The sequence below is a fragment of the Helianthus annuus genome, chromosome 14, assembly GCF_002127325.2.
Source record: "Helianthus annuus cultivar XRQ/B chromosome 14, HanXRQr2.0-SUNRISE, whole genome shotgun sequence".
NCBI lineage: Eukaryota > Viridiplantae > Streptophyta > Magnoliopsida > Asterales > Asteraceae > Helianthus > Helianthus annuus.
In genome coordinates, this window is record NC_035446.2 from 113,353,681 (window position 1) to 113,367,362 (window position 13,682).

At 32.4% G+C, this 13,682-nt stretch overlaps 1 protein-coding gene across 1 annotated transcript in view; it reads right to left on the reverse strand.

Moving 5' to 3' along the window:
• LOC110909066 overlaps positions 1 to 13,682 on the reverse strand; it is a 129,913-nt gene that overhangs the window by 68,008 nt on the left and 48,223 nt on the right. The window contains exon 4 of the mRNA XM_035982663.1: positions 8,797 to 8,832. Coding sequence (XP_035838556.1) covers positions 8,797 to 8,832 — 36 coding nt within the window. The remainder of the gene's footprint in view (positions 1 to 8,796; positions 8,833 to 13,682) is intronic.

Sequence of the window (13,682 nt, forward strand, 5' to 3'; positions counted from 1 at the left end):
ATCAGTGCAGTTTATTTGTCTGGGAACCCGGTACAGCATCAACGTACCAAACATATTGAGTTGGATATTCATTTTGTTCGTGACTTGGTTCAACGTGGTGACATGCGGATTCTTCATATACCGTCTCGCTACCAAATAGCTGACATTTTTACAAAAGGTCTTCCGAGAGTTTTATTCGACGATTTTCGGTCCAGTCTAAGCATTCGGCCTCCTCTCGCTTCGACTGCGGGGGTGTAATAGATTAGAATGATTTTTGTATATTTAGAATAGATCCCTATCTTGTGCATTAAGTTATCTTGTACATTAAGTTAAGGTTATCTCCTACCAAAATTAGTGGAGAGCCTTTTGTATTTATAGGGTCGTTTATCAATGAAGAGATCATCGAATCTTCTAAACCTTTAATATCGAATGGAATAGCATTTTCTGAATTGTAGTCGCTTTGTCTTTAGCCATTAAGAATAAATCAGGGAATAACGAACTTAGTGGTTTAGGATCCAACCAGGGGTCCAACCAGAATTTAATTCTATCCCCCATACCCACTATGCCCGCGAAAAGCCGACAAAGATTAAGATTAGAACCTGTAAGCATCTTTTGGATGTTGGCTATCGACTTCCAGGTTCCGGTGCAATTCGAACCCGTTGGAACCACAGTGCATGACATCAGAGGGAAGGGAAGGGCATCGATCACCTTTCTCCAAAGTGCAAATGGTTGTGTCTTGTATCTCCACCACCACTTCGTCATTAATGCTATATTGGCATCGCGTAAAGGAGTTAACCCCAAACCACCAGCTTCTTTGGGCCTCATAATATCACTCCAGCTGGCCCAATTTACTTTGTTTATATCGTCGGATCCTCCCCAAAAAACTTGCGGCGCTTCGCTTCGAGGATCTCTAGTATGTATGTTTGAATGATAATGGAACTAAAAGGCCTTGAGTTGTGAATCATGCATTTCCTGATTTATATACAATCTAACTTCCTTAAGTCAACGTTATAAGTCATTAACACTAAAGAAGTTTAATCCCCCATCCTAGCTCAGTTGGTCAGTAGGGCTGGTGTTCTCCTTGGAGACACCGGTTCGACTCCTGGCTGTAGCAAAAGGTGCGGGACATCCCAATGATGGATCGTTTCCTATCGAGGCATGGTTCGATCCGGAGGGCAACCCAGTTTTACCGAGCTGTTATCCAAGCGAGGTTCTCGTGTGGGGGCAGTATGGTTTCCGGGCGAAGGTCAGTTTGCGCGGCGCCGGGGCCCGATAGAACATCGCGTCCGTAGGCGGGGTTGACGGGGGATTGTCTTTGACAAGAACCCAATGACCACTAGGTACTGTACATAGAAAGTCACCCTTCAAAAAAAACACTAAAGAAGTTTAAAAGTATAATGGTAATTATTATTAACTAGAATTACCACTCACAGTAATGTGGCGGGGGATTCGTTACTTATATAGCATATAAGATGAAAGACAATGTCTCTTGTATGACTGTGAGACTGTGTGTAAAACATAGAAAAGAATAACTAAGTCGACCTCTGACACGCGCGTTGCGAAAATATCTATCAAACGGGGGAAAATAGACGCATTATGACGGACCTGTCAAACGAGAAAAATAAATGAAAAAGCATTGAACCTCACACGCACGTTGCGGCGTGTTAACTCGGAAAATTTTAATTGAGACGTTAAACGGAAAACTTGCGAAAAATGAAAAGTATAAGGGACCAAAGTTGAAAGTAAAAAAGTGTTGGGGTTAAATTGCAAAAGATGAATAGCTTGGGTTTAAAAGTAAAAAAAATCAAAGGGGTTAAATTGCAAAAGATGGAAACTTTTGAATTAGGAGTGAAAAATTAAATTAATCAAAGGGGTTAAATTAACAAAGATTGAAACTTTAGACTTAAATTGCCCAAGACTGAAACTTTAGAGTTAGAAAGGAAAAATTCAATTTTTTTTTTAAAACTCTCAAAGTCAATGATACAACAATTATAAACACAAATATGTTGCTTATTTATAGAATTTTAATTTAATTTAATTACTCTGGCCCCCAATTGATGGTACTAGTTAAAGTTAATCATCACCATTCTCCAAAGAAAGTTCCATCAATAAATCCTATAGACTTTTCAACACAAAGAAATACAATGTTTATATGAGGTGACACTCTTTGTATTTGAACACACGATAGTTCACCTCGCTGCGTTGCAACATCTGGACCAAAACCAAGAAAAAAATGTAAAAACACCACGAATTTAAGTGATTCACGTGATGTAAAAGTAGACGAATTCGAACGTGTACCAAAACGTTTTAAAATCGCCGACTCTTGGGCTGGCCAACCTATGCCGTCGCCCGAGGCCCAAATTTTCAAAGGGCTCGAAAGGTTTTTATAAACATTATATATATACTAAATTATATATTTAATATATGCATTCATTTAGTATGCAAAAAAAGTGTTGGTGGTGGAGTGGAAAAACCATCTCAAGATAATGTAAAGGTCTCAAGTTTGAGTCTTGGCTCCATGAAAAATGTTTTATTTTTTTAATTCATTTCCTCTTAACCACAATTTTGGGCCTATTTTTTTTTTTTTTTTTTTTTTGTTGATCGAGACCTAACTTTTTTTTAGAGTTCTCAGAGACGGCTCTGTTTAACATGTCGAGAGGGTAAATAGATATTGAGGAACGGAAGGCAAAAGTGATAACTTTAAAACTTGACTGCTTGAGGATAGCGTTTTACTAAAAGACAAAAAAAGCTAAAGCTAAAGGGACTAATTTTTACCACCATCCAAAGTTTGATGGCCAAATTCAAATCCCAAAGAAGTGAAACCTATAGTGATCATATTCAAAAAAACATTGAACATTTATGGCCAAAAACAAAAGATTAAATAGTTGTTGTAGCTAAGCACTTGTTGTTTTAAATATATAATAATAGAGTAAACTTTCATTTTGCTTCCTGTGGTTTGGTCATTTTAATGGTTTTGTCTCAAACCTTTAAAAATAGTCATTTTACTCTAATAGTTTGCTATGGTTTTTCCATTTTGCTCCCCGCCTCTAACTCCATCCAAATTGTCTATTTTTCCATTTTGCTCCTCGCAGGGAGGGAGAAAAATGGAAAAACCATAGCAAATTATTGGAGGAAAATGACTATTTTTAAAGGTTTGGGGCAAAACCGTTAAAGTGACCAAACCATAGGGAGCAAAACAGAAGTTTACTCTATATAATAACTAGTGGAATTTTCCTGTGCATTGCAGCGAGAATTTGGTCAGAATTGGTTCACTTCATTACGATAACGTATGGTACCAACAGTCGGTATAACAATCGAAAGAGATAAAGATGAAGATTGGTACCGATACCAATATTGTTCAGACTATATAAGTTCGGGTTGTCACGGTATGAGTACGGTGTTGACACTCGCTAGAGCTTACGACTCCAAAAAGATACTCTATTGTGAATACAACTGTGTTTCCTACAACATTTATACCAGAACCATAAAAACGAATATTGGTACCGGTACCGAAATTGTTCAATTCATCACATGAAAGAATAAAATCAATTACATTTTGACCCATTTGAATTTTGAAAAAAAAAAACCATTTTTCTATTGAAATGTAGATAAAATTAAAAAAGAGTTAAATGCCATTTTAGTCCATGTGGTTTGTGCCATTTTGCCAGTTTAGTCCAAAGGTTTCATTTTTAACCTGTGGGTCCAAAAAGGTTTCACATTTGCCATTTTAGTCCACTTGGTTAACTTCATCCATTTTTTCTGTTAACGAGAATACCAATACGGTCATTTTGTATGTAATTCTGTTAACTAAAAGGGCAATTCAGCCATATAAAATGATCGAATTGGCCTTCTCGTTAACAGAAAAAATGGATTAAGTTAACCAAGTGGACTAAAATGGCAACTGCGAAACATTTTTGGACCCACAGGTTAAAAATGAAACCTTTGGACTAAACTGACAAAATGGCCCAAACCACATGGACTAAAATGGCATTTAACTCGTTAAAAAATGTTGTAAAGGTATATCCAAAATTTTATAAGGCATTACATTTTATTATCACAGTAAAAAAAGGTAAACATCACTTTATACAAAATAATTATTTAATATGAGGTAACTTTGATCACATATACGTTTATGCTTCGATCATCTATATATTACTATTCATATCTCAATTTCAAAAAACATAATGTACAAAAGTCGATAAAAATAGTTGTATCTTAACAGGATACTCAAAGTTCTATCAAACATCATAAAAGTTGTAAAAGTAAAATAAAAATTTTGTAATAATATATAACAATAGATAAACCTTACGATTGAAAAAGATATAGTGTTGGTTAAGTATACACGTGTGATGCCATAAATTGATAAAGCTAGGCCCTATATAATATATTAATACTAGGTTAGAAGCCCGTGTATTACACGGGCTGAATAAATATAATTTTATATACTAAATAAAAAAAATGTATCTTTAAAAACCGTCTATTGCACTAATTGAACATATACATGTATTACACGGTTTAAATACATATGATGTAATCGGTTAACACACACAGTCGTTAATATATGTTTTTTTTGAAAAAATGAACTTTGATATACTATATAATTTTATAACATTTTACTTTGTTTTTTTAATTTATTATTAGGTTAGAAACTTGTGTATTACATAAGTTATAACATTTTACATTGTTTTTATTTATTTATTAATAGGTTAGAAACTTGTGTGTTCTACATAGTTGAATCAATAAATAAGAGGTAAGCGAAAAAAATAATAATTATATAGCAATAATCATTGAAATTAATATCTATACTATATAATAAAAGAAACCTCTAAAGGGACACGTGTCATTCATTTGAGCGCTCTCTTCTATTTAATTTTAAATATTTATTTTTTATAATTTATAATTAAAAGTAGTCATTAGATTCGTAGATTTTGAAACAAGCCATAACAATCTTATAGATAAATTTTTTGAATTAATAATTATGTTTGTTGATAAAACATTCGAGGTAATTAAAAGAGATATATATATCATTAGTTCCTTTTTGTAAATAAGAAACTATATTCTATAAAAAAAATTGTTTTGAATGAAAATGATAAAAATGACCAAATCTAAAGGACGATTTTGGCAATTTACTCAAATAATAATAAAAAGGTATATCTTTAAAAACCCTGAATATTTACACGGGTTGAATAAATGCAATTTTGAATACTAAATAGTAAAAAGTTATATCTTAATTAAAAAAAACCCATATATTACATGGGTTTTGTATATTACTTTGTTAGTTCTGAATAGTTAAAAAAATAGTTTGTGTAGTGATCGATGCGTTATATCTATACCAGTTAGATCCATGTTTGAATACTACAAAACATTTATCTCATCTACTTTTATTTTAACGTTAAAACCATATCACACATGCCCTTAATAGGATTTGAACCTACTACCATTTGTAGGGTGTGTACGGTTCGATTCGGTTTGTGGGCAAACCCAAAACCAAAATGTCAGTTTTTGCTTTTTTAAAACCGTTCGGTTTCGGTTTTTCGGTTTTATCACTGATTCGGTTCAGTTTTTGAAACAAAATTATGTAAGATTCAAAAATAAAAAGTATAATTTAAATTTAAGAATCTTTCTTATATGTTTACATTTAAGTTATTATATTTAACCTTTTAATTAAAAATGTTCACGTAAACCTAACATTCTAATCTCTTTTATGTTTCTCCAAAGTTTTTTTAAGACATTTTCTTTTATAATACTTTGGAGATTATGTAATTTATATATTAAATTTTGTTATTGTTGTATGCAATAAATAAATCATCTCAATTATAAATAAACATGTTGATGTTTTTATTATAAATACTTAATATTCAAGAATAAAATTAATAATTTCTAAAAGTATGGGTTAAACGCTTGAACAACTTATACTTAAACATAAAAATAAATGGTTTTTTTCGGTTCCTGTTCGGTTATTTCGGTTTTCTGCTCAGCCCTAACCATTTGGTTGGAGAATACACCACTTTATCAACAGGCTATCCCCTTAAGGACATATCTCATTTACTATTTTCATACTTTTTTCTCCCTGTTATACAATTATTGCCGCTTATTAAAAGCTACTTAATTTAATATTTTATTGATCCAACCACGTGTAATACATATGTTTTCACCTAATAATAAATAAACAAAACAAAGTACAATGTTATAAATAATAAACAGTGCATCAACATTCATTTTTTAAGACACATTTTGATTACTGTATGAGTTAATCGATTAAATTACATTTTATTCAACTTTTGTTATACACAGTTTTATTCAATCATTATAATACACCGTTTTATTCAATCAGTGCAACACACAAGTTTTTTTTAAGAAATAATTTTTTTTATCTCTTAATATATAAAACTATATTTATTTAACCCGTGTAACACACGGGATTCTAACCTAGTTAATAAATAAAACAATATATATTGGTTCTACTATATAAGCAAAACGATTCATTTATATTTATTATATGAATATGTTCTATATCAACTAATATCTAATCTATTTTGATAGGCATAAATAAAGAGATACATAATCATTTATATGTTTCTTAGCTAAAAGAACATATAAAAATGTGCAGGAATAATATATGTCATGTAAATAAAATTTTATTTAACATATGTCTAGAATAATGAAAAACAAATGTATTTAATATTTTATTTATATAATTTGAAGATAATTTTATGTATGGTATTTATAATTAAGTAGAAGACAGAGACGGGAAAACATAAAAATAGATAGTTCTAATGAATGACATGTGTTTCCCCTAGCTTTATTTTAATTTATTATTTTTAAGAGAAATATATAGATTGATATATATTATTTTTTAGATTTTTGTGTAAAAAGATTTTTGATATTAATATAATATTGAAGCACGTAAGAAATTCTAATTTGTGTTCTTTTTATGTAGATTTATTCATATAAAACAAAAATTAAATCAAATTTGTGTTCTTTTTATGTAGATTTTTTCTTATAAAACAAAAAATAAATCAACGTATTCATTTAGATAAGCTTAAAAATGAATATCTTTAATTAAAAATAAATAGATATTTAAAATTAAGTAGGAGATAATTAAGTAGGAGATAGAGATCACAAAACATAAAAATAAATAGCTTAAATGAATAATAATTTAAATTAAAGAATAATTATCTACAATTATTATTATTAGTATTATTATTAATAATTTTAATCAATTAAATGAGAGAATGACAAGTGTCCCAAAACAGGTTTCTTTTATTATATAGTATAGATTATATCTCATGAATTTTAATCTAACTCTGCAACTCATATTAAAATAAAACTATTGAAACTGTCCTGGTAAAATTTCAAAAAAAACCCCAAATGCGGTAGAAAAGGAAGATGTAATTTAACATATACTAGGTTTTTTTTAGTCACGTGTTACATGGAAACCGAGCAAATGACAATGTATAACAAAGCATATTACATGTACCAAACATCATGGTCTAGATGCCTTAAGCTTACAACAGATCGCATCTATATTGTAAAATATGTTCCATTTCTATTACACAACTTTCCTTTCCAAATTATCCTCAGACAATTCCTCAATCGACTTCTTCCAACACGTATACTTCATTCTTGAATTTTACACTTTCACCTAATAACATTCCACCAACCACACCTCCCACATCTCAAACACACCTACTCCACTAACCACACCTCCCACGTCTACAACCTCTTCCTCTACATCAAACACTCCTCAATTTCCTAACTCGGTCTCCTTCTTCTTCTTCACAGTCTCGTTCTCCTCCTCCTACTCGCCAATGTCCTCTAATTATGTATCTATGGATTCCAGCATCCTGTCGAACCTACCTTCTTTACCATTGCAAACCAAAATCTAGAGTAGTATCAAGCTATGAACGATGAATTTATAGCTCTTCTAAACAATGGTACTTGGACCCTAGTTCCACCTCTTCCTAAAGCTAACTTTATCGATTGTAAGTGGGTCTACAGGATCAAGAAAGATCAACATGGTGTTGTTACGCGCTACAAGGTTCGTCTTATTGCTAAAGGGTTTTTCCAGCAACCTAGTATTGATTTCAATGAGAGATTTAAGACAACCACAAGGCTTCATTGATCCCCCAACACCCGGATAATGACAGCTTGCTACAAAAATCACTTTGCGGCCTCAAAGCAGCCCTATACGCTTGGTTTCTTCGTCAGTCACATGCCCTCCCCATCTTAGGGATTCTTGGCTCGAAGATTGGCCCCTCTCTCTTGGCTCGTCGTTACACCCTCGTTTATGTGGACGATAACTTAGTTACATGTAATGAGACTACTGCAATTAATCGTGTTATTCGATTACTCAGAAAAGCATTTGTCGTCAAGGATTTTGGGGCTCTTGATTATTTTCTGATTGAAAAGGTCATAGGCTATAGTATTCGTGAGAATTTTTCCATTGATCTGCTATAGATAATCCTATTGAATGTAACCATTCTGACTTTCTACACTCATATGTTAATGAATTGTTGTTACGCACTATCCTAATGGATCTTTTGATTTTAGATGGATGCCAGAGTTTTGCTGCTAGATTTTTTGCGAGGATCTTTTATGTTTAAAAGTACATGAAGAATCTACAGCTCTAATACCATAAATAAATCGCTTAAGAGATTACGCGTATTACGTTTTCATGGTAATTCAAAATAAAATACTAAGGGCCAATCAATATATAGAGCAATAATCTAAACAATTAGGCAGTTAGGTTAAACTAATTAGCCAAATAGAACTAAACTAGCATAAGAGGAGCACAACTAAAAAGCATAGACTTACATCATCATAACTTGGTCGCTGAAAACCACACATCACCTGCACAGCGATATATACAATATTAGATAGTAAGTCAAACATAATTGCATGATACCATGACTATAGTCTATACTAGAGGACCACAACTGATAATAGCTCTAGCTTCCTCAGATCGAGCGAGCTATTTTAATTGCATGTTTCAATCAAGGAAAACTACAACTAAAGGTCGTGAGTTGTGTGATCTTCTGAATATTATTTTCAGAACTAACTAGCACAAGAGGAGCACAACTAAATAATTAACTATCATAAGTACTGTGATTACTCTCTAACTAAGAACAACGAGCATAGAAATACATCTTAGAGTTAAGTTTCTTTTTTGTCCATGAGGTTTGTATAGTTTTTGTCCATGAGGTTTGTATATTTTAATTTAGAGTAAATTAAGTTTTGTCCTTTATCTTTGTACCAAATTTTAGGCGGTATCCTTTGCCTTTAAAATTGATAAGTTTTGTACTTAGTGTTTTCAAATGCTACATGTTATGTCCTTTAACCCTAACTCAGTCAAAAAATGTTGTTAAATCATATCAAAAAGGGTAGTTTAGTCCTTTTACCCCTATATTTAAAGAATATTTAAAAAATTAATATAATATATTTATCACAAAAACACTTTAAAAACACTAACATAAAATAAAAAAATCATGTAGATATCTTCTTCTTCTTCTTCATCTCTCACACCTGCAACTCTTCAACACATCCTCTTATCTTCTTCAGCCTAGAATTCCTAATTGTTAACAACACATCCTTTAAAAAGAATGAAACCCTTGAACACTGTTCGTCAGAACCTTACGTTTGTAGGTTCTTTTGGATCCAAGTAGATCCACAACACCGCTGCCGCCAAGTAAACCCGCGACATCGTTTGTCGGAAGAGATCTGTTGCCGCCAAGTAGACATGCAACACCGTTCTCGTTTGGATCCGAGTAGACCCGCGTCCCTATGGTTTCTTCCTTAAAACATTCCAAAAAACTCCCAATTTTCAAGAAAATCAAGAAGCTTTCAAAGATCTCAACAACATTTATCAGTAAAATTCCTACATTTATCTGAATTTTGAATGTTATTTGTTGGGGGAAATCATCGCACTGTTCATTCATCGTTAATCATCATCATCATCTTCTTTTTCTAGTTTTGTTTAGTGGGTCAATCAATTGTCTTATGGGTCTTGTTCTACTTGTTTAGTGGGTTTTGTTCTAAACTAGTAAGATTATCCGCGCTACGCAGCGGAGTTTCGGTCGATATCTATCTTGGTTCCGTATAGAAACCGAAAGAAATATGCTTAAAAGAATATAAAACATGTTTTTATTGACTAAGAAACATAAAAATAAAATTTTAAATTAATTGTCGATGGAAATATAAACTATATCTTAAATATAACTTTAATGAAAAGTGAACCTTAAGCTAAAACACTAAATTTAAGGAAAAGTAAAAAAAATAAAAATAATAAAGAAAAAAAATCAGGAGTAAACTTCTGTTTTGCTCCCTGTGGTTTGGTCACTTTAACGGTTTTGCCCCAAACCTTTGAAAATAGCCATTTTCCTCCAATAGTTTACTATGGTTTTTCCATTTTGCTCCCCGCCTCTAACTCCATCTAAATTGTCTGTTTTTTCATTTTGCTCCCTGCAGGGAGCAAAATGGAAGGGAGCAAAATGAAAAAACCATAGCAAACTATTGGAGGAAAATGACTATTTTTAAAGGTTTGACGTAAACCGTTAAAGTGACCAAACCACAGGGAGCAAAACGGAATAAAGAAACAAAAAACCAAATAGGATGTAAGCACTTTTCACACAACTTGCTAATTGTAATTTACTTCAAAACTTAGACCAACTTGAATGTATATTAGCACGTGTATAAAAATAAGCACATAAGAAAACATTTACGATGCGTTGCAGTGGTGTCGAAGTTATATCATCTAGTGAAAACGTATTATATTTGACCCAACTCGTTTCCGAACAAAATTTACGTCAAAACGTAGAACAACTGAAAACATACATAAAAATAAGCAAGAAAAATGTATTATATTTAACCCGACTCATTTTCAGTAAAAAAAAATTGCGTCAAAACGTAGACAGCTGAAAACCGTATAAAATAATAAGTATAAAAACATATTATATTTGACATAACTCATTTCTGAGAAAAAGTTACGTCTAAACGTAAATTAATTTATATTTATAACAACGTATATATAAAAATAAACACGTAAAACTCGATTACAAAGTTTTTAGAAAGTTAACATGTTGTAAGTGTTAAAACTAAAATTTGAAAGGTATAAATACGAAAAAGACAAAAAAAATTAAAAAGATAAAAAAATGACAAAAGCAAAACAAAAAAGACAAAAGAAAAAAAAACTAAAATTAAAAGGTAAGTTACTCTATATACCCTTTATAAAGAGTAAATTGCCAAAATCGTCCCTAAGGTTTGTGCGTGTTTGCCAGTTTCATCTAAAACAAATTTTTTGTACATTATCCCCTTCACTTTTGAGATTTTTTGTCATTTTTCATCCAAATGTCTAATCTGTTTTATACTTTCTATCAAATATTTGGATAAAAATGACAAAAAATCCCAAATCTCAGGGATGATTTTGGCAAAAAAGTTAGACTTTTGGATGAAAATGGAAAAAAATCACAAAAATGAGGGGCAATATGGTACAAAAAAAGTTGTTTTAAATGAAACTGACAAACACACCTAAACCTTAGGAACGACTTTGACAATTTACTCCTTTATAAATGAAGATATAGAATTGGGGGTTGTGAAAGTTTAAAGAGAGAGAGATCAGTGTAAAGTATTTTTCTTACTTGTGTAAAATACTCCGTGCATTAATGTTATTTACAAAATAGTCCTTATAGAGTGAAATGATATATATGCCCTCATATGCAAGACACATAACCTGATTTAACGTTAAAATTTAACTAGGTTAGGGCTAAAGAACGTAACGTGCAAGATTCTGTAACATAAAGTACAAAACCCGACAATTTTAAAGGCAAAGGATACCGCCTGCAATTTGATGTAAACATAAAGGATAAAACTTGTAATTTACTCTTTAATTTAACTAGTTTAATCCAAAATCCAAAATTTTAACATATGTTCTTTGACGTCCCGCCATTTTTACTTTTTTCGTCCTTTTCGCGAACTTTGTTCGACTTTCTATTAGATATAAGAGGATTTCATTTATATTACACATGAGAGATTGTTAGTTATGTAGGGATGAAAACAAGTTGAGCCGATCTCGGTTCGATTCTAGTTTTGTTTCTAAAGCTCGAGCTCAGTTCGTAGGTATTTTTTAAGCTCGATTCTAACTTTGTTTCTAAAGCTCGATCTCAGCTCGTAGGCATTTTTTAAGCTCCATTCGAGCTTTGTTTCTAAAGCTCAAGCTTAGCTCGTAGGCTTTTTTTAAGCTGAAGCTCGGATATCGTTTATATTTATTAATTAATTCATATTAACTATAATTATTATGTTACATATAATTTAGTTATTTTTTCATAATTATATAAATATTAATTATTATTTTGCAAATATGTATTGAGTATATTAATAAAACTTTATAAATCAGTTGGCTCGTTTAGGCTCGTGAACCGGCTCGAGATAAGTGAAACTCGGGCTTGGGTTCGAGCTCTATTAAGCTTAGCTGTTTCGAGCCTAGCTCGAGTAGCTCGATTCGTTTGCACCCTATGTGTAACACCCCGTGTTTTCGAATGTCAAAGTCAAAGTCAAAGTCCAAGTCAACTTTGACTTCTTTGACTGTAATTAGTCTATTTTATGTTTTATTTGTATTATGTGGAGTAAGTGTTTTAATAAGGATAAATCAAAGTAATCGAATGTCTAATCGACGCGAACCGATTTACGACTGTGAATAGTAGGAAGTAACAATGCGATAAAGTTAACTAATCAGTAATCAAACCGATCTAACCATCATCGAACTCGAACCTCGAATTACGCGAACTTTGGTTGTTATTATACGTGTGTGTATGCCTTATGTGTTACATGTGTGTGTTTACTTTATGTTTTTGTGTGGTGATCAATCGAATCAATCGAAACTCGAATCGAAACTCGAAACTCAAATCGAATGCAATCGAAATCGAATTATGACGAATGGTAACGGAAGGATAGGGTGAAATATAGATGATTGTATGTTAGATATAGTAGTTGGGACTGAAAGTAATTTGAATAGGAAACTCTATCGTACTCGTATCATCTTCAATCGAAATCGAAATATCGAAAATCGTCGCACTGAACACTCGAACCAGGCTGTTGATCGATCAGGCTGTCAGCCGATCGAACAGCCCAGCCGATCGGACGGACTGTCCGATCGAGCAGGCTGCCCGATCGGGATGCCTGGCCGATCGGCCAGCCCTTTCCTCTTTTGGAGCCTATAAATAGAGCTGTCATTGTCATTCTTTCCACTTTTGGGAACTCTCTGACCGACCAGCTCGTGCTCCTCACCTTTTCTCAGATTTCTTCCAATTTCGGTAAGTTTTCATCCTAAATCTTGTACTTTCTTGATCAATACACACTCCTACACCTTTCTATCTTTCGAATCTTGATTTCTAACCGTGAAATCATCAAGATCTAACCATTCTAGGATGATGTCATCATGGTGTTCTTCAAGGACATCATGTTTTGGCCTCAATCCACCATGAATAGCTCGGATCATGGTGTTCTTCAAGGACATCATGTTTTGGTCTCAGTGGTGGTGAAAATGCGGGGCCGCCCTTTCCTACACTTCCAGTTTCCCCCGCAGCAGGAAATGGTTGTGTAAAATTCTAATATATTAGGATGTTTTGGGTTAATATGTAGTGTAGTTGACTGTTAATGTGGGTTATATATTAGGATCTTTTGGTATGCTTGATTGTACAGGTTATATT